At 40.5% G+C, this 21,129-nt stretch overlaps 2 protein-coding genes across 6 annotated transcripts in view; one reads left to right on the top strand and one right to left on the bottom strand.

The window, feature by feature from the left end:
- focad (focadhesin) overlaps nucleotides 1-13,570 on the top strand; it is a 45,957-nt gene extending 32,387 nt beyond the window's left edge. The window contains 21 exon segments of the mRNA XM_054600983.1: nucleotides 78-119; nucleotides 252-360; nucleotides 1,093-1,209; nucleotides 1,595-1,833; nucleotides 1,919-2,008; nucleotides 2,301-2,445; nucleotides 2,625-2,744; nucleotides 3,470-3,592; nucleotides 6,090-6,167; nucleotides 6,974-7,045; nucleotides 7,314-7,416; nucleotides 7,544-7,624; nucleotides 7,789-7,917; nucleotides 7,998-8,113; nucleotides 8,933-9,193; nucleotides 10,160-10,249; nucleotides 10,671-10,848; nucleotides 11,161-11,258; nucleotides 11,813-12,064; nucleotides 12,225-12,300; nucleotides 13,482-13,570. Of these exon segments, the coding sequence (XP_054456958.1) occupies nucleotides 78-119; nucleotides 252-360; nucleotides 1,093-1,209; nucleotides 1,595-1,833; nucleotides 1,919-2,008; nucleotides 2,301-2,445; nucleotides 2,625-2,744; nucleotides 3,470-3,592; nucleotides 6,090-6,167; nucleotides 6,974-7,045; nucleotides 7,314-7,416; nucleotides 7,544-7,624; nucleotides 7,789-7,917; nucleotides 7,998-8,113; nucleotides 8,933-9,193; nucleotides 10,160-10,249; nucleotides 10,671-10,848; nucleotides 11,161-11,258; nucleotides 11,813-12,064; nucleotides 12,225-12,300; nucleotides 13,482-13,555 (2,593 nt within the window). The 3' untranslated portion in view covers nucleotides 13,556-13,570.
- Nucleotides 13,571-13,960: 390 nt separating this feature from the next.
- hacd4 (3-hydroxyacyl-CoA dehydratase 4) lies at nucleotides 13,961-20,084 on the bottom strand. Of its 5 annotated transcripts, none has more exons than XM_054600997.1 (7): nucleotides 19,851-20,084; nucleotides 17,977-18,083; nucleotides 17,657-17,784; nucleotides 17,438-17,547; nucleotides 15,976-16,082; nucleotides 14,995-15,126; nucleotides 13,961-14,050 (listed from the first exon to the last, which is right to left on the bottom strand). In XM_054600997.1, coding segments are annotated over exons 1-7 (669 nt in total). In that variant the 5' UTR covers nucleotides 19,853-20,084; the 3' UTR covers nucleotides 13,961-13,967. The 5 variants fall into 5 exon arrangements, with proteins under 5 accessions (XP_054456972.1, XP_054456973.1, XP_054456969.1 ...); XM_054600998.1 differs by lacking the exon at nucleotides 13,961-14,050 and adding an exon at nucleotides 14,417-14,664 and having other exon boundaries at nucleotides 19,847-20,084; XM_054600994.1 differs by lacking the exon at nucleotides 13,961-14,050 and adding an exon at nucleotides 14,417-14,664.
- Nucleotides 20,085-21,129: the final 1,045 nt, after the last annotated feature.

The raw sequence follows: 21,129 nt of genomic DNA, 5'->3' as shown, positions 1-21,129 counted from the left end.
TCATTGCATTAGCAGAAGAAGGGTCCTCCGTTCATACTGCGTTTCCCATCTCTTCCTCTCATCCTGTCTCCTCTCAGGGCCAGAGATCAGCTGGCTGACGTCATCAAAGCTGCTACTAAGTGAGTCCCCTGCTTCACCACATTTTGGTTTTAAAGGAAACACCATTGTTGAGGGTACAACTTGATATACTAAGTTCAATCAGAAAGGTAAAGTGTCAATGCTAACAGTAGTGTGTTCTCTGTGTTCTTCAGGGACAGTCCTGTAGTTCAGGGGAACTCCATCCTGGCTCTGAGCGGCCTGGCTGCTGTCCTGGCTAAATATGAGAGCAACCTACCTGCTGATGGAGACGGCAGCCTCAGGGTAACATTCTCAATATCTTATATGGAATTACATTATAATTGCATATAAGATATATGTAATATGTAATATATTACTTCATCACTGTGTGATACGATACAATATGTAAAACCTAATAACTTCACCTTTGGTTCGCTTCATGAAAGTGTTGCTAGATGGTAGGTTTATTAATTTAATTCTTTACTTAGATTTATCTTATTTTATATAATTGAAAATGTTCTATAATTTAGAAGTAGTCTTATTTTTATTAGATGCAAAACAATATTTTAATTAATTTAATTAATCTCATGCAGTGTTGTGGGTTTTGTCCCAGCAGGCAGAAGATTGATCTGGTTTTTTTTCTATTTCATAAATAACTACATGCAGTATTTCCTTCCTGTCTAATATCAAAATAGTCAAAACCATAATATAAATCTCTGAATTATCAAAGCGATGCTCTGATGTTATAGTGATCTTGAACAAGTGACTGACAAAACAACTTGCAACAATGTCTTGTAATTAACAAATTAAAGGAGAAGTCTGGTAATAATAATCTGAAGACCAACAGGAATGATTTTTAAATCCTACAGTCTCCTGCAAAGGTTTACTTTATCAACCATTCAACTTATATTTTCTAGTTGTGTTTTATTGTTGGTCCTCAGAACGGGTCTGTCCCCCAAAACAAATGTGTGATCAAGTTCATGGTGGGATTCCAAGTGTAGGAAATAAATATTCCTCACTGACTTCTCACTGTAGGCTGGACCTGAGTTTGTGCCCACAGCCAGCTGGTTGGCCATGGTTGTCAACACCCTGCTCAGCATTAGCAGCAGCAGCTACAAGGCCCAAGGACAAGTCTTCCCATGGTTCCTACATGTGAGTTTCATCTGGGTTCTTTGTTCCTTTTAATAGCTACTATAAATATATCGGTATGTTAATGTCCCATACTGTAGAAAGGGAGATTCCCATGTCTTTTTTTAATTATAAAGCAGGTCTAGGTGCTTTATAAACACTGTGAAAGTATCAAAATGCTTGATCCACAGAGAAATGAACACAGCGCGTATTCAGATAATTTCAATCTGTTTTGCACTGACAATGTCATCACAACCTGCACTGACAATGTCATCACAACCTGTAAAGACAAGACTGTATCTTCTCCTCACTGACTATTAATGATTGATTAATGGAATCTGCTGCTGTGTCAGTCTGCAGACTCTTCAAGCTATCAATCTAATCAGATTCCCTCCTTCTTCCTTCACAGCGGTCCTACTCAGGTGAGAACACAGCGAGTGCCATAGCTCGCTCCTGTGCCAGCCTGGCGTTGTCGCTGCTCGTCCCCGTGCTGGTGGTTTGGCAGAGGGACGGTCTGGGACAGGTCCTGTCTGCGCTGCAGGCCAGCCTGCCCGGCTCCACCACGGCCGACGACTCCCAGGCCGTCCAGTTCCACTCTGGCCTGGCGCTCGGCATGGTGCTGTCCAGTCTGCACCACCAACGCCTCAGGTAGATTCTATGTCTGTAACAATGACTCCAACACACTTAAACCCGTCATTTATTGTTGAGCTGATTGTCTCTCTCTGTTATCCAGTGATGTTTCTGCTCAGAAGGATACTGATCTCCTCCTCAGCTCTCTGGATGCTCTGGAAAGTTGCTCCTTCAACCCCAACCTGGAGTACAAGTGAGTACTGAGTGCTTACTAGTTCTTACCAGAAGAGTTATTGTTATATATAACAATATGTGGTATGGTTTATATCAGTGAGTGGTTTCCAACTGGTGCTTCTTGAGCATGAAAGTCAACATTGTCATGAGGAAACATTTTGTGAGTTGTGAATTCCCTTCATTGTGCTTTATTTTGAAAAAATAATTTCCCACAAAGTAGAGGAAAGAAAGCCCATTGATGTCAGCTTCATTGGTCTTATGACCCAGTTTCCTTTTATCTTTACCCCTTCCTCTTCTGTGCTCTCCCTCAGTACTGGCTGTGTGTTAGGTCTGGGTCTGGTGCTTGCAGCTCTCTGCAGCAGTGGACAGACAGACCAACATGTCCACGTCACCAAAACACTTGACAAACTCCTGTCCAACCTGCAGGACAGCGGGCAGGGACGCATGTTGCAGGAGGTACAAACCACCCAACACAACTCCAGTTTTACTAAGATATAGCTTTAGAGGTCTCAATTTTGCTGTTCCATGAGGGTATATGATATGGAAATAAAACCTGAACCTTTATTAGAAAATTATTTGTATAATGGAATGGATTTCTTTTTTTTTTTTTTTTTTTTAAATGCCCCCCTGTGCAGGTCTTGGCATACTCTGTGGCGTGTGTGGGCGTTTCGGCCTTCAGCGGAGGACTTATAGATGCTGACAAGGCTGAGGAGGTCATGAACACTCTGCGCACCCTGACTGAGGAGAGCCAGCAGGTCGGCAGTAGGGAATCTCTTGTCATTGAGGTTGTTTTATGGGCGTTAGCAGTCGCTCCATGCATGGTGATTCTGATGTTACCACAATGTCCTGACACACTCATAAAAAATGGACCCTGTTGAGCCAAACTGATTCTCTAAGAAACCCATTTTTGTCACTAATCCGCTCAGTGGAGAGCAGGGTCGTCCTCCAATCAGAGGATCGGCGGTTCGATCCCTGGCTCCGGCAGTCCATGTCGATGTGTCCTTGGGCAAGGCACTTAACCCCAAATTGCTCCCGCAGGCTGTTCCTGCAGTGTATGTATGTGTATGAATGTTAGTAAGGGTCCTGATGTGCAGGTGGCACCTTGCATGGTAGCTCCTGTCATCAGTGTACGAATGGGTGTGAATGGGTGAATGATTAGTAATGTAAAAGCGCTTTGAGTGGTCGGAAGACTAGAAAAGCGCATTTACCATTTACCATCTGCAAAGAGAAGAGATGAAATTATGAGAATTGAGAATTTCCTGTGTTAAAGTTAGTTTCTCATTCTGGCTACACTGCTCATTACTCAGCCAAGTCAATGTTCAAACTGATAATTAATAAGGAAGCAATTCAAACATGGGAGACGTGGTCGCGTTTTGCTATAAAGAAATATATAATTTAGTATTTTGTACTAAGCACCATTCTGAGGCATCCTCTATAGTCGAACCCAAAGTTAATATGCTGCTGTGATGTTTCTGTTCAGACTCCAGGCTTCTCCCTGGCTCTAGGGTTGGTGGTCCATGGCCTGTCAATGTCCGGCCACGGCAAAGCAGGAGACATCCACCCTCGTCTGCTGGCTGCTTGGATCAAGATCTTATTGGCCGAGGTACTACATCTGCATTTTCTCTGCTATTTACAGCTGCAATAGATAATGTTAGTATATAACTGTAATCTCTAAACAGATTCAAATGTAGAAGCTGTAGGCAAAAGAAAACAATGTTGGCATCAAAAGCCTTCTGGTTTCCGTTTGTAGTTCAATTCAATTCAATTTATTTTATATCGCCCAAAATCACAAATTACAAATCTGCCTCAGAGGGCTTTACAATCTGTATACCTGCAACATCCTCTGTCCCGGAACCCTCACATTAGCACAGGAAAAACTCCCCTAAAATAACAGGGAGAAAAAAGGAAGAAACTTATGGGAGAGCGACAGAAGAGGGATCCGTCTCCCAGGATGGACAGAAATGCAATAGATGTCATGTGTACAGAATGAACAGCATAACAGTTACAACACATTCTATGTATATGACATAAATGATTCATATAATAAGAGTAGTAAGCAGAGTAACAAAGGAAAAAATGAAGACTACTTATAATAACAGCAGCAATGACTATTAGAATTATAATAATGATGTAGGGAATAGTAATAGTAATGTGACTAATAATAATAATGGAAGTAGCAGTGGGTGTCAGCAGGGTCACGGCAGGAGGCACGACCACGGTCCAGGTACCACAACGATTCATGGAAATCTGCGAGGCGAGAAAGCAAAAAGACTCCAGGGTAGAAGCAAAGCCAATAGGCGTAATGGTACAGGGAATAATAATAGTAATGTGACTAATTATAATAATGGTAGTAGCAGTGGGTGTCTGCAGGGCCACAGCGGGAGGCACGACCACGGTCCAGATATAACCACGATTCATGGAAATCTGCAAGGCGAAAAAGCACAAAGACTCCAGGGATAAAGGAAAGTCAGTTATGTGCAGTAATGTGACATTAATTAATTAAGATGAAGAGAGAGGAGAGCAGAGAGGAGCTCAGTGTATCTAGGCCTATAGCAGCATATCTAGGGGCTGGACCAAGGCAAACCTGAGCCAGCCCTAACTATAAGCGCTATCAAAAAGGAAGGTCTTAAGCCTGCTCTTAAAGGTGGTGAGTTTGTCTGCCCCCCGGACTGAAACTGGAAGCTGGTTCCACAGAAGAGGATCTTGATAACTGAAGGTTCTGGCACCCATCCTACTTTTTGATACTCTAGGAAGCACAAGTAACCCTGCATTGAGGGAGCACAGCTCTCCAGTGGGGTGATATGGAATTATAAATTCCTTTAGATAACACGGTGCCTGGCCAATTAAAGCTTCGTAGGTGACGAGAAGAATTTTTAATTATATTCTTGATTTAACAGAGCAGAGAAGCTAATACAGGCGTAATATGATCTCTTTTCTTAGTTTTTGTTAGAACACGTGCTGCAGCAATGTGGATCAATTGGAGATATTTAAGAGACTTATTAGAGCAGCCTGATAATAAGGAATTGCAGTAATCTAGTCTAGAGGTAACATATGCATGAACTAGTTTTTCTGCATCGCTTTGAGACAGGATTTGGCTGATTTTCAAAATGTTACGTAGTGAAAAAAGGCTGTCTTTGAAATTTGTTTTATATAAGAGTTAAAAGACAGATCCTGATCAAAGATAAGTCCGAAGTTCTTTACTGTAGTGCTGGATGCCAGGGTAATGCCATCTAGAGAAACTACATCGTTAGATAATTGATTTCGAAGGTGATCTGGGCCTAGTAAAATAACTTCAGTTTTGTTGGAGTTTAACATCAAGAAGTTGCAGATCAACCAGGTTTTTATGTCCTTAAGACATGCTTGAAGTTTAGAGAACTGGTTGGTTTCATCTGGCTTAATTGCTAGATATAATTGGGTATCATCTGCATAACAATGAAAGTTTATTGAGTGTTTTCTGATAATATTCCCTAAAGGAAGCATATATAAGGTGAATAAAATTGGTCCAAGTACAGACCCTTGTGGAACTCCATGACTGACTTTGGTTTTCATCTAGGTTTCATTGTTTACATATACAAACTGAGATCGGTCTGATGAATACGACTTAAACCAGCTAAGTGCGGTTCCTTTAATGCCAATTAGATGCTCCAATCTCTGTAATAAGATTTGATGGTCAATGGTGTCGAAAGCAGCACTAAGGTCAAGTACAACAATATAAGTACAGAGACAAGTCCTTTGTCTGAAGCTATTAGAAGGTCATTGGTAATTTTCACCAGTGCTGTCTCTGTGCTATGATGCACTCTAAATCCTGACTGAAAATCCTCAAATAAACTATTGTTATGTAGAAAGTCACACAGCTGATTTGCAGCTGCTTTCTCGAGAGTTTAGAGAGGAAGGGAAAGTTTGATAATATCTAGTAAAGAATTGCTAACTAAAGGTCTAGTCGGAATCGTGTCTAAGAGACAGGTGGAAGGTTTAGACTTAGAAATAGTTGAAGTCAATTGTTGGTCGATCGAGTCCAAGTCGTATTATAATTATTATGATACCATCAAGAGTAATTTGTCTGTTGAATGTTCTATCGACAACTTGTCTTTGTATTTCAGGGTTGTCCCACTATGCAGCGACTGGCTGCCGTCAACGGCCTCGTGGCTATAGTCGGATCTGAGAGTTACCTCATCCAGGTGAGAAATCTACTCGAGTGCTGGGACAGCTAACCGCTAACTGGAGGTCCTTATCCCGGAGCTGTAGCACGCTCTCCTCACGACAAATAAGTCTCCTGCTGTGGAAGACAAAATTAAAATGCAAGTCTTAAGATTTAATCGAACAAGCGAACTATAAAAACTTACATGGACCCTGTACCTAGCTCTACTTCTTCATCTTCTCATGTTGTAATTCAGAGGTGGGCTCTAATAGAGACTTGGTGAGAAAAAACTTGAATTGTTGTAACCTGCAATGCCAGATGAAAGATGTTTGTACTTCATTTCAATACTTGTTTTTTTCATAAATTGCAGCAAAACGACCCAACTAAACAAAATGACCCCAGCTGGTCTGATCATTAGCAGAGGTATAGCATTGAATTAATCTGATGATATTAAATGAAATTATGTGTGATGTGCCTTAACCATTAGTCTACCACAGGACTCTTTCCCAATGAAAAATGGGACTATTTGAAAAGTTGCCAAGTCGGCATCTCTGACAGCCTGTCCCTTCAAGCCTCTCACCAAAGCCACTCCTCCAAAATTATGATAATGAAAGTAAACAGCCAATATGACCCTTTTTTATGTTGTCAGAGAATTTCAACAAATATAATAAAAATGTTCGTAAAATACATCATCCACCCTAGATTTAGGTACTTTTTTATGTCTGGCAATTAAGGGCTATGGGGCCAATAAACTGATTCCACTTTTTAAATATTGGGAGTGAAGTATTTCTTTTTTCTAATAATATATTATGCTCTAATGAGGCCTTGAATGTTTCTGTGTTACAGCAAACAAGTGAGTTGGAGCTTTCCTCCCAGCAGCAGGGCCGGCTGAATGAGGTTATTCGAGCCATCACACAGGTATGTCGTCTTGATTACTGTTTTTTTTTCATTGGTGAACATGTGACCCAATCCTCTCAGTATTGTTATTTTTAAACTTTCTAAAGATGTCAGATACTTGCGTTGCCAAACCCTTAAGTAACGCAACGTTACTGTTGCAGTAATTCAAAAATGATGTTTCTGTTATTGCTGTATTATTGACTGCAGGTTTCTGTGAAAACGTCCTGCTCGCTCTGAAGATACTGTATAATGTAATAGACACATTGACTTGTTTTCTTCTCTTTTGCAGATCATAACATTCTCAGGAGCCATTGGTTTGCAGTCCAACAGTGCTTGTTTGGTTGGACATTTGCATCTGGCCCACATGTCCACCAGTCACAGTCACACAGCAGGTAAGAGCAGAACAGTCCCACAGTGAACATCTATGTACTATTGACTGGGATGGAGTCTACTGCAGTTATTGTGGTGTTATATGTCTATGTCCTTATTTCTCTCCTTGTCCTCCGGTCACGTCCTCAGTCCCTCAGGATTTCAGTTACCTCTCAGAAAAAAGCGTCATCAGATCCATCGTCGACTTGATCACAGAGGCGGGAAAAAAAGGTTAGATAAGATAAGATAATCCTTTATTAGTCCCGCAGCGGGGAAATTAGTTGACACATTTAACAACGTTATTTCTAATAACATACCACAAATTTGAAAATGTATAACATGTATTGCCTGCATATGTTTGACTTTCACTTGTCACTCACTCCCTGTGGACCCAGGTCCAGAGTTTGCTCGTCCAGCTCTGGTTAAATCTGCTCTGACCCCACTGGCAACGGTTGGAGCCAGCTTCCAGTACCCACCCGTGAACTGGAGCGCTGTCCTGTCTCCTCTGATGAGGCTCAGCTTCGGTGAGAGCTCTCACACATGTGTCTCTTTGTGGCTCGGGGCTAGCAGAGTCCAAGCTGAGCATTTTTTTTGTCTTTGACAGGAGAGGATGTTCAGCATCAGTGTGTGTTGCTGGCAGCGTGTCAAGCTCAGTCCTCTCAGAGCGCCTCACTCTTTCTTGGCCCCTGGCTTTCACCGCCTCTTGTGCACAGTCTCAGTGTAAGTTCCTTTTTGAGTATTAAGTGAAATGTGTTATTAGTTTTGAATTTTCAGAAAGTGTCAAATAGCAAATGTTGGCAACAGCTCAGCACAGACAAGGTATCCGGGAGCAGGATAGAGTAGGAAACGGGAGATAAACCACATGATGTAGGACGAAAGAGTGGACATCCTTACACTGTTTAGCAGGTTTTGTCTCACACATTCTGTTGTGGGCGGCTATTAGCTCATCCCAGATATATTGGTTTCTGCATATATCACTGTCAGTGTCAGTACAGATATGTCAAAGAAATGTTTGAAGTAATAAAACTGTATTTCCATTACACAGTGTGTCCTCCAGACAGCAATGACATGTTCATATTGATATTAAATGTACCGCACAGCACATATTCTGACCACAAGTCTTTTATCGTAGTTGCAACATTTTGCCCTTGCAGCAACATTTCTCCATCTTGAAATACAAATATGGTCCCCTTGTAATTTATCAAGATCCAAAGATCAATTTGTTGGGGAGGAGAACCCTGCACTGCGTCTGTGCATACACAGACACTTCTGCTTTGTTGATGCTCCACTACACTGCTTTACAATGTGTTTGTAATAGAAATGTACTGTCATTTGACTGGTTTCTGTTTAACTGAGCTAAAGTAATGTTACTCTGCTAAAGTGAGTTAACTTTAGGGAGAGAAATTAGTCTCAATATTCATAATCTACAAATAAAGACTTTTTGTCCTTGACATTTGTGCTACAGATATTCAGTACCCCTGTAGCCCGACTTGTAATAGAGTGAGAAATGACTAAGGAGGATTTATATTTCTCCTCCAGTACCAGACCCGGGCTCACCTGTTTGAGAGCCTGGGCTTGTGGATGAAGCATGTTGCTGAGGACAAGCTCCAGGTCCACATGGAGAGTCTGGGCCTACAGCAGTTCCAGGAGGACCTCCGACCCCAGCGTCTGGCCCTGTGCCGGTCCCTGCTGCAGGGCCTCGCTCAGGCCATGGCTCTCCCAAACCCCCCAAACAACTGCTGGACCATCCTCTGCTCCACCACTGAGAAGATCTTTACCCTGCTGCCAAACCAAATCCAGGTACAAAGCGGATATGAAGCACACGTTCAGAAACTGCTTGCTTTTATGACACTTTTGAGTTTCATTTACTTTCATGCTATACACTTACTCCTGAAATGACCAAAGATAAATCGCTTTGTCTCTTACACGTCAAGTGACACTTCAGCTGCTTTAAGCCTCTTTTCTTACTCATCAAATCCTTAAGAGTAGTACCTAATTTTTATAGTTAATGTACCTCTTCTAACATTTCAGCTGCTGTCACTGTAAATAGTTTACTTCAACTATATTTAATGCTCACACTTTAACTACCTTCCGCTTTAACTGACATTTAAACTGCTTTCATCTCATTCACTTCAACTGACAATTCATCTTTTAGTTTCTACACATTTAATGACACTTAAGTCTACTTACATAGCTCACACTTCAACTATCTGGAACTTTCTTCTCCTATAAATCAACTGACAATATAACTGCTTTATCCTCTACACATTAACTGACACTCAATAATTTTAACTCTTTGTTGTGAACAGACATTTGAACTGCTTCAGTTTAGACATTGAAGCTAAGGTAGGCAGTTTTCTGGAAAAGGCAAAAAAACAACAACACTAGAGCTACAATATTGAAGTGTCGATCTGAAGGGACGTGCACGCCCATCTGCATTTGTAGAATAGCCAATAGGAAAACAGAGCCAAGAGGACGTGCAGAAGGCTAGTTTTTTCTCAGACCACTTGAGTTACAATATGCTGAAAGGTTATCATGGGATTTTTGCCCATTGACTCAAAAATATTGCCTCAGCCAACTTAATTTAATTGACATTATACCTGTTTTCACTCCTCATCTGATAGTTAATTTACTGTTTACATACAAATTTGAGCTTAAATTGTTTAAAATTTGAATAATAGTACTGAATTAACTGTGAGTTCACCAGACCATTCACCAAGAATATCCTTCTATTCCCTCTGCTGATGATGAATTCATTTGTTTTAGGATAAAGAAGTGGATTTGTACGTGGGAATCGCCAAATGTCTGTCTGAGATGTCTGATGCAGAGATTGACCGAATCACACGAGTCACAGAGGTACAATATGATCTGACAAAGAGCCAATGAGTAAATGTTATATTGAAAAAAAATAAAACCCACTTGTGTCATGTGCTAACATGGTAAATGGTGCAGCGTATTGCTTATGTCTTAACTATAGAGTGGATTTTAAATGTAAATTCTTTCTGGAGTATTGTTTGTGGTGCTGTGCATCAGTTTTCTACCACATATTTCTGATATTCATAAAAATGCTGTAAAAAACACACCTAACAACATCTTGGAAGCTAGCTAGCAGGTTGTCTTTAATCCGTACACAAAGAGAAATGTGATGTGCAGCTAGCTAGCCTCAACTAGCTCACAGAGTAGTTTTAAAAAGCAACAGGGGAAAAATATTGCTGGACAATCTGTATATGAAAGTGGAAACTTTAGTAAGTGAAGTTCTGTTCTCTGAACTGTTTAGACTCAGATGGAGAAGACCTGCTTCGTCCTGGCTTATCTGACCTCCCAAGGCAGAGTTCCCCTCCTGGGTCTCAATGACATCATTGCCGGTGTGCTTCGTGGTTGGCCAAGCAGCAGAGTTGGATGGCTCCTCCTGCAGACTTTTTACCAGTGTCGCCTGGCCACCAGCCCCAACACAGGTTAGGAGCTGCTCTTGCTGCATTCACACCAAACAGGAAAAGTGGCGATGCATCGTTAAAAATCTTTCAAGTTGTAAAAGAATGATGAGCTTTAAAAAGTAAAAACAATGCTGGTTTTTGATGCGTCCAGTTGGTGGCAATAAAGTTGAGAATTTTCAAATTCATTACATAATGATTTTAATGATTGCGTGCCTCTTCTTGAAGTTTCTTTTTATTAAGCTTCCTCTGCATGCAACTCAATGCCTGTGTGTCATAGTTGAACAGTATGTTAATGTCCACCTGTGTGTTGAGAAGGTTTGTTCTCTGTGATAGGCGTTTCGAAACGAATGGAGTGGCTGCTGGAGCTGATGGGACACATCCGAAATGTTGCCTACGGTGCAACCTCCGTCACATGTGGAGACACCAAACTGGTATGTTTTTTCTGAGCCATGCTGGGAGACTGCACTGAGGTAATTCTAGAGCTGTCATTGTGTTGTTGTCAAATGCCACAGATGGTGATTCAGCATGTAGGTGAGCGTTAAGGAATAACAGTCATTCCTGAGGCGGTTTGGAAAGCAGCTGCAGCCTTGTTGTCACTAAAATGAGTTAAATGTGCCAACAGGTTTTATACTTAAGTTAGTTGTAATTAACAGTAAAGTAAACATCAAATGGTCCGTTTTAATTTACTTTTTTTTTTTTTTAAGGATAATTCCGGTTCATTTTAACTAAAAATTAGATCCACGTAATTAGAATATACCAGATTAATATCTAAAGTACCCACCTGTTAGTCCGTCTTTACAAAATCACACTGTGCTGTGCATTAGTCAGGGTTCCCAGAGTTACTAAAGACACCAGATACTGTATATTGTTTGTATCTCAAACTCTACTTATGTAACTCCTTGAAAGTCCTGAAGTCATTTGCACTGTTTCTGCTGCAAGTGTTAAAATAAATCTGAACATAGATTTCCCTTTTTTTTCCCCTCAGGCCACAGACTTCCTGTTCCAGGTCTTTGCCGCTGCTGTAGTTTGCTGGGGCGACCACTCAATGCCCCTCCTCCTCGGCATCAGGGCCCAGTGGTTCCCATGGCAACCCGATTCCAAGCCCCAAACTCTGCGACACAGTCTGTACGGTGAGGAGTCGCTCACTGACCGTGCCCTGCCGCAGTGCCTGCTGGGTATGTCCCGCAGCCTGGCTCTGCTGTTGGACAAAGAGCCCTGGAGCATCCAGACACACAAGGTTAGTGTGTTTGATATTCTGCACTTTGACTTTTAAAAACAATCACTACCTTTTTTTAGAGCCCAACAAGATGATGAGAAGCTGTGTGTGTGTGTGTGTGTGTGTGTGTGTGTGTGTGTGTGTGTGTGTGCGTGTGCGTTTGTGTGTGTGTGTCTGTCAGTTCATAGACTGGCTTTTCAGCATCATAGAAGGTCCTGAACAGAGTCTGTCTGCCACAACCGTCAGCACAGCCAAAGGTAAGGAATGAAAACGCAACAGCAAACCACACTCAGATATAAAATGTCGATTCACAGATACAGTAAGGCTCTGTCCAGGTAACGTGATTCCATTAAGTGCTGCTCCATTACTCTATGACAAATTTGTCCACAGTTTTGGCAGGACTTTCATATATAAAATAAGTAATTTATTTAGGCATAATGAGCCTATGTTATTTTGATATGCCTACAAAATTACTGTGTGAACAAATTAACGTAAATGTTCAACAACTCGCATGAAGATACGGCATAATTTGCCTCTCTTTATAAGAGATATGAATTTGTTTCAGCTTCACATTTCTCAGGTTACAGCTAATCAGTTCTCAACCAGCAACGCAAGCACAGCTTTGTGATTGAGGTAGGCCTGACCACTGCTCCGCTGATAATGAGCTGACAGGTGGATTTATAACATGAATGGGCTGAACACACATATTTTGGGTTGCTAAATTATTTCCTTATAGAATTATTTCCATCTGAATTGTTTTAGGGGTTGCTTCAATATTGAAAGAATAATAACTGCTGCATATTGAATGGGAAGCTTTGGCGGGCCGTATGTGGCCCACGGGCCGCCAGTTGATGGACCATCATCATCATCAGCAGAACATGATTATATAAGAGATGTATGTAAAACTGTTGACAGGAGACCTTCAAATACAAACAATGTCAGTTAATACTCCAGGATATACAGAAGAATTATGGCTGTCACAATATCAGATTTATTAATAGATGATTATTGTTGCTGTTGGAGTTCAAGATAATAATATTGTTGGGACATCTATAGAAAATAACAATAGTGGTGAAATTGTCATCGTGCAGTTTGTTTTGGTTTTTTGACAAATGATTTGCCGTCAAAATAAAAGTGGAGAGAGTCTGTAAGCATAACTGTATATATAAAAGTATTTAAGAGACGCAGGATTATTAACACCATATTATTTATGTGTATTGTTAACATGATATGCAATGTGATTGCGCAAATTCTCCCCCCCAAAACAAACCACTGATTCTGTCTGTGTTGGCATGGCAACATAATACATAATAACAGAAACCGGTGCAGGTGGAACCACTCATTTACATTACACATTCACAGCATTCCTGGCAAAAATGTTTCTTTGATTCTAAAGTGGAATTGTTCCGAGTGAATTTTCTGATGGTTTTTGTTTCAGCTGCCCTGTTGGCCCTGAAGTCCTCCGCTGAGTTCAACAAGAAAGCTGTGTGGACCAGAGCATACGGATGGTAGCCCAGAGGATCTTTTACAGACTGTCGCCATGGCAACACATACAGAGGTTCTTCACAAAAACATGGCTGGAACATCTTTGCTGCCTCTGACTGCTGGACATGGATGCAGCGATGGCTCTGGATGTGTGAGGCTCACTGCTGCGACATGGAGCTCTACTTCATCACCACGCCAAGAGGAACATGCTCCGTCAACAACAACACATGCCTATTAAATATTCATCCAATAATTTATGATGTTTGAGTTTCTGGCATTTTAGTTCAAAATCTTCAATAAAATACAGATTTTTTTGATGACACATTTTGATGACATCAAACTCATTGGATTTAAAAAAAAAAAAAAAAAAAAAAAAGGAGTCCCTGATGAACTTCAGAGGAATTTGCTGAAAGGCTTCAAAACAGTCAATCTTCAGGTGTCATTTATGTTTCATCTTCTTGTTCCATTTCTCCAGGTGGTGTTGTCTCTCCTTCAGCAGTTGCCAGACAGTTACAGAGGCCCCTAAAACAGACAACACTACTGTAAAAAAAGGTCTGAAAAAACAAGACTGTTTGTGTCATTTTGTATTTATAGAACAAGTCAAACCTCTCGAAAAAGATTGCAGTCACAGAGTAATACCTGCTGTTGGTGCAAGACAGTTTACAAAGTGAAACTTAATGTAATAAACGGTATGTTTACTTCCAAATGTGGAAAAAAAACTGATTTACCAGTAACTTCAGTCATTTACCAGTAACTTCTTCATCAAGGCCCCACTAATCCCAGTACTGTTAGTAGTTTGGTACTCATTGCCTTTACTGGCTGTATTGGTCATTTAGAGTGAGATTGGTTAGGGCATGAATATCAGGGTCAGCCAGTCAGAGGGCGGATCATGCCTTCGCTATAGCAGGATTCGCAATATTATCTATTTCCATAGGGCAAAAATCGTTCCTGGTAGATTAAGATTAAGAGGAAGATTGAAACAAAAGATAAATTTACATTTGGGCGGCTGTGGCTCAGTGGAGAGCAGGGTCGTCCCCCAATCAGAGGATCGGCGGTTCGATCCCTGGCTCTGGCAGTCCATGTCGATGTGTCCTTGGGCAAGACACTTAACCCCAAATTGCTCCCGCAGGCTGTTCCTGCGGTGTATGTATGTGTATGAATGTTAGTTAGAGTCCTGATGGTCAGGTGGCACCTTGCATGGTAGCTCCTGTCATCAGTGTATGAATGGATGTGAAAGGGTGAATGATTAGTAATGTAAAAGCGCTTTGAGTGGTCGGAAGACTAGAAAAGCGCTATACAAGTACAGTCCATTTACCATTTACCATTTACACGGGGTAATAACCTCCTATATTTAGAATTTTAAAATGCTGTACAGTGTTTTGGTGTCAGATAAGCCCTCAAACTCAAACTGTCCTCTCTAATGTACACTGTGCTGTTTTCAATCTGAATGCTGGCTAACATCTCACCAAGAGCCAGGACAGGCAGGTAGACCATCAGGACCGAGGGGAGGTGAAGGTGTGCTGACACTGTTGAATTCAGAGAGGAAGAGACTGGTGCTGTTGGCTCCAAGTAAGGCAGGGCCTGGTATATAGTGACACCTGAGGAGGAAGAGGAACACAGACGCTGAACGATTTCTTTAAAAGTTTGAAATACTAAACGGTGTGTCTGATGTCTAAAGCACTGGTCCAGAACCCACCAGGGGTCACCAAAGCTTCAAGGGGGGGGGACCTTCGACCTTTGACCTTTTTGATTTTAAGCGGTGTAAAACAACTTTAAAAAAACAATTCCACACCTGCCTATCAGGATTTAATTCATTTCTGTGAAGAAAACTAAATTAAATTGTTGTTTTAAAAGTGTATTATCATTGTATGATATATAAAGGTTAAAAAAAATCTTACGTAATAAAAAGAAGCCTAAGTATGTGTGATTTTCAGAAATAATTTTCAGAAATAGATAATACAGACAGAATTGTATTGAAAGTTCTAAACATAACAGGAAAACCAATCCAAAAATGCATCCAAATTGCTTGTTTTATAAAAACTTCCTGCATTTATTGAGTTCACTATTTGGGTTACTTGTACAGTTTATCCCTTATTCTGTGCTGTTTATTGTATAAATATGCTACTAACGATGTTTTGAAAGGACACACACGGTAAGCGAAGGGTGAGTAATTCACTGACTACACTGCCTGTGTGTTACTGATACACTAGACTAGAACACGTGTTATTTCCTCACACACTTCCTGACGTTTTATCATCGGATCTGCTTTGCCAACTCATTTCCTGTACGCTGCCACTACTTCCCTTATACAAAAAACAGTCTTTGACACAGAAGCAGCTCACAGTGTTGAGAGCGAGTCGGGTCATCTACAGTATAACTGATGAGACTAAATGTAGTGAGACTGCAACTTGACTGTAGAAATTTAAGTTGATAAAAGATGTAGTCACCTTCAGTGGCCACTGACAGGATGTATAAGGGGATCCAGAGCGTGTAACGGATCCACAGCATGGCGGTGGAGGGTGTGTCCATTACACACAGCAGCTCATGTGGGTACCTGTCATCACACAGCATATAATGGATATAAAGGCACAGTATTACACATTACTGACATCTGATTGGATCAGAAGGTACTCATAGTAAAATGTATGTTCACCTTTACACTTGGCAGCTCTCTCTGTATCTTGTAGAAAGGCTATTCTTCACTTGTTCCCATGATACTGCTGCAACTCTCCATAAACAGGCCTATTTATATAAATCCAACCTGACTTAAATAACCAGTTAGTTCAGAGCTCTGCAGACAGACTCCTAACAAGCTCTTACAGGAGAGTGCTCTGGATTTAGAAACGAGTCTCTGTGCATTTCTCAACTGATTTAAAAGCTGCACTAATCTTTTTTTATGTGCTATTTTTCAAAATATACAATGGATTCAATGTTTTTTGTAGTGACAAACCCACAGAGAATTATTTCTAGCTCTGCAGGTCTCCTCAGCATTATAGCCTCTTTCTGCACATTGCACAGATTTTAGTTACCACTTTTAAAGTATATTATATTATAAGTATATCATATGTATCATATTTTATTTTAAGTAATAGAAATATTAGACCCTGTTTGATCGCCTGAACGCTCATGCTTTTGCTCTGACTCAGATCTCAGTTTTTCATTTGGTAAGATCAGTGTTTTTTTAAAATTATTAATAGGATTAAGAGACAAAACTATGAAAGTAAGACAAGGAATGTATGAATACCATTTAAATGTCTTTTTGTAGTTCAGCATATTATTGAAAGGTGTTTCTAATAGAAAGGGGTGGACAAATCCCACATCTCCAAAATGTGTGGAATCAACTCCTCTCTGATTCAATGCCAACAACACCTGGATATTAGAAGCTTAACAACGCTTAAGCTTAACTTTTCTAATGGACTCAATTATACTACAGAGGTGTACTTCATAAACTGGTAAATCATTTCAGTGGAAAGCTGTTCCAAGAAACATGACTGGACTAACAACGTAGCAAAATGGGCGACACAACCTTCAGGTACTTGACTTTCAACTATTAGATCAACTGTCAATTTGTAAGGGAATTTACTCTGACATATCAAAACAGGAAGGAGTGGTCAAAAACTAGTTTTAAGAACTAAGTTACTGTGTATATTGTGTTCACTTCGGGGGATATTCTATAATAATTTGGTGTGGGTGGGGCTAGCAGGTTAAACCAGCTGGGCCTAGAGGCTACAATAGGGATGATTTTACTATTGGTGGTGAGAGGGTGGCACATTGAAAAAACAATACTATGAGTTTCTCTGGGGAGAATGAACATTCAGTGAAAACTTCACTGAAAAACTACCTAATTGTCAAGATGTCTGTCTTTGGACCAAACTGAAATTAGTGACAGGCCTTAAGTCACATGCTCACCGTAGCAGGTCCACAATGTTCCACAAGAAGAGCTGAGCACACACCACTGGTTTACTCTGGATCTCCTCCAACATGATGACCATGATCAGCAGGAAGTTCTTCTCCATGACCTGAACAACAGAGCACAATCCACCCTCCACTTCAGATGGATGCAGAACTCTTGAAAACATTTGAGCATTGTATAATATCTGCATTTTTACTAATGAATGTGATACACACCTGGATGAAGCGAGGGAGGAGTCTGGCTTTCTCAATCCCATCTGCAATATGGAAAAGCTCCAGGATTGAGAGCAGCTGGCACAGACTCATCATAAAGCCAACAGAGTAGAATGTGTCAGCTAAGGCATCTGCAAAGTCAAAAATCAAGTTGCAGCATACAACCACATGCCATTTAACTTTGACTTAGCCTATTCCAGCTCTCCTGAGTTAAAACCACTAATGATGCATAGAGACGGTCTTTCATGATGAGCTCAGAAAGCTTAAATCCAAACCACATAGGGGTATTGCATACGTTTCCCTTTTATTTGTATGAACCTTACCTTGACCAAATGTGAGAAACCTGGCTATGGTATTAGCCAGGATCCATGTGTGTCCACAGAACTGGAACAGGTTATATGAGAAGATGTAGGCGAGCCTGAAACTGAGCCTGTAAGAGAAAAAACAACAACAATTGGTATTTGTTCATTATCGGCCTTTCACACTCTAGACATCGTCCCTTATACAGGTGAAAATGATTGCTATCACTGGCTTCCTGGAGCGGGGCCATCGTTAACATTATTAGTTACGACTCTGCTTTTCCTGCTGTGACAAGTCAAAATGTCAGAAGGATCTGTTTATTGTTGGACGGTACCTTGGCTGTATCATCTAACTGGAACTATTGAAGTTATTTGAACAGGTTATTTTGAGGTGCTTTCGTTAAGAATTTTTATTGCTCTATTTCTGAGGCAACCACTGTACTTTTTAATTGCATTACGTTGATCTCATAGCTATAGTTGTTAGGCTGAAGGTAACACCACCACCCATAAAGAAATAGTTACACCATGGAACTCACTCTAAAAGCACACATGCTGTTTTTACCTCTCTTTTTTTAGCTAATTAGCTTTAGGGTTGATGGTGGTTGTTTTTTGATAAATAGACAGAGCCAGGCTAGCTTGTCTCGCTAGGCTAACAGCCACCAGGCTTCTCTTAATGCACAGACATCTCACTCTAAGTTAATGAATGTATTCCTATTAAGCACATTTTGCTGTTCATACTTCAGTACTTTTACTTAAGTACCATCTTGTGTTCAGAACGTTTACTTGCGTCAGTATTTACATCATTGCACTGGTACTTTTACTTATAGAGGATGTGGCTACTTAGCCCATCACTGCAAGATTGTCAAACAGCTTCTTACAGAGAATGACTAAAACCAGGTACTCTTGGAAACACTCATAAAACTTGTTCAGAGAACTCTTGGACTCACTTGAGTTCCCGTGAAACCTCAAATCGGACTATAAAACCTTTTCAACTCCCCCAAACTCATGATGGAGAAAGTAACTTATTTATTTAACTTTTTATTTAAGTGGCATAAATCAAAGGTTGCATTCAAGCAGTTAGGTAAGGAGCATTAACTACTACTTTTGGCCACTAAGAAGCAGCAGAACAAGCTGTTAACAACATCTGACATGATATCACCTTATAAAGTTATTAAATAGCTGCTAAATGCTCCACTATGTTTACCAGCTGGTCTCTAACTGTGTCTGCTGCTGAGCAGGTAGCGTACTGTGGCTTTTTCTGGGCTTTCTCTGTAAAGTAGGTAAAGGAGAACGGTGAGAGTGAACCAAAACAGAGGTTAGGAACATGCTTTAAAACCAAAACAATAATCTAAAAGAGGCTAAAAAGACTGTGTTGAGCTGAGGGGAACTGTAGAGGTGGTGATGATTCTCTGTGGGTTCGTCGCTACCAGCGTCCCATGTCATTTGATCCATTGTTTATGTGTAAATATTGATAACGGCAGCTATAAGCACAGTAGTTTATTTTAAGACTAAAACAATGTTTGCAGAGAAGTCCTCCAAGGAAGTTTCTTTTTCCTTTTTCCAATGCCGGACACTGTTTATTACTCTACAAATCTCTAGTAATGCTAGAAATGCTGACTCTTCGCTGTGAGAGTATAACAAGATGCCTTCACTGAACATTTAATCAGTGCAAATTAGGATTTTATGTACAACATTGTAGTTTTTTCTCACCAACTGCAGATTAAAAAAGCAATCATTGGGTTGGTTTAGTCGCTAATGTTGGAAAGACAGAAAAACTGAAAAAGGAAGCTTTGTATGTGATTGGCCTGACATTCCTCAACACGCCCTGTCAAAGCAGAACATTCCTTCCCCAGCCACAACTCAGACACCGCTGTAGAACTCTCTCTATACTCACTTACATTCTCTTTCTGAAGTCTCCTTTTACTCCTTTTGCTTCTTTTGCTCCAGGTAGAGTAAGAGGTCTCTGCTCATAGTCTCAGGTCCATGTTGTTGTGCAATTTGTGTCTCCTTGCAGCAGTTTCCTCCCAGTTCACACTGACCAGCCTCTTACTTAATCTTCCTTCACAACTGGGAGCAGAAAAAATGCTGCTACATCTGTGGTTTTGTAGTTCTTCCTCAGGCTGATGGTTACGGTAATACACAGAGTAGGAAGTGGAAATTCCATGTGTGAGTGTGACGTCGGATAGTCCCAGCCCCCTAAAAGAAGACTACGAGCTGACTGTGGCTGAGGACAGACAGGAGAGAAGGAGCGGCAGGAGAACCATGAGCCACACTCACAGCACATGTCTAGAACTCAAACACCGCCAGACCGTTTCATAATCTCGAACTGTATTTTATGGTGAAATGATGGAAAGCGTAAACTCCTAACACACACGGCTTACTGAACAGTAACACAGCAGCAAACAGTACATGTAAACTATAAAAAAAAATATATTTTATGATACACTGATATTTTCCAGACAAAACAACAATGTGCAGAACAATCAACTACAGAGAATGATAAGGGTTATGATATTCTAGATTTTCTCAGCAAAAACCATGACATTATCAAAAGGAATGTGTTGATCAGTCTCTCTTTGCTTTCCGGCGTTCCTGTTCCTGACATTCCTGTTTAACTGAAGACATACATACATAAGAACCATCAGAAATGTAATTTTACCTTTAAAAAAGGCTCATTGTTCTCCTAAAACTGTAGTTTTTAATGGATTTTGGACAACAATAGAGCTTTAATGCACAGTTGAATATGACATATGATACACGTGTTTACTGGATACAGCCTTGTAGCCTTTGGTTGGCTATGATTTGCCATTGTAGTATTAACAACCAAATCAGCAACAGCCACCTTGATTCAATATGTAACCTATACATTGGTAAGATCATACTGACTTATGGTATTTTAAAGTGTGTTTTTTGTACTTGTGTGCTTGTAATTATTAAATAAAGAAGAGAGAAGAAGCTTTAACATTTCTACCTCTAGTCTTTCATGGATTTACAAACACATTTTCGGGTGCTGCTGTCAATAAAAATATTTGCACTGCTCTCTAGTGGGGAAAAGTACAAATCCATCCTGCACAGATCAGAAACAAGGTCATAGGTCATCATACTTTAACAGTAAAGAGTTAACTGTTTCAGCATTTCCTCCTGCAGCCCTGGGATAAGATGAATGTTCATATAACG

This window comes from Anoplopoma fimbria, chromosome 7 (genome assembly GCF_027596085.1).
Source record: "Anoplopoma fimbria isolate UVic2021 breed Golden Eagle Sablefish chromosome 7, Afim_UVic_2022, whole genome shotgun sequence".
Lineage (NCBI taxonomy): Eukaryota > Metazoa > Chordata > Actinopteri > Perciformes > Anoplopomatidae > Anoplopoma > Anoplopoma fimbria.
This window is presented reverse-complemented; position numbering and strand designations above follow the sequence as displayed.

What these genes read in the sequence shown, in the direction of transcription:
- hacd4 (XM_054600994.1), bottom strand. An exon ending in GTTTCTCACATTTGGTCAAG is followed by an intron (nt 17,785 to 17,976) that starts GTAAGGTTCATA and finishes TTGACTTTGCAG; the next exon opens with ATGCCTTAGCTGACACATTC. An exon ending in TCCTCCCTCGCTTCATCCAG is followed by an intron (nt 17,548 to 17,656) that starts GTGTGTATCACA and finishes TCTGTTGTTCAG; the next exon opens with GTCATGGAGAAGAACTTCCT.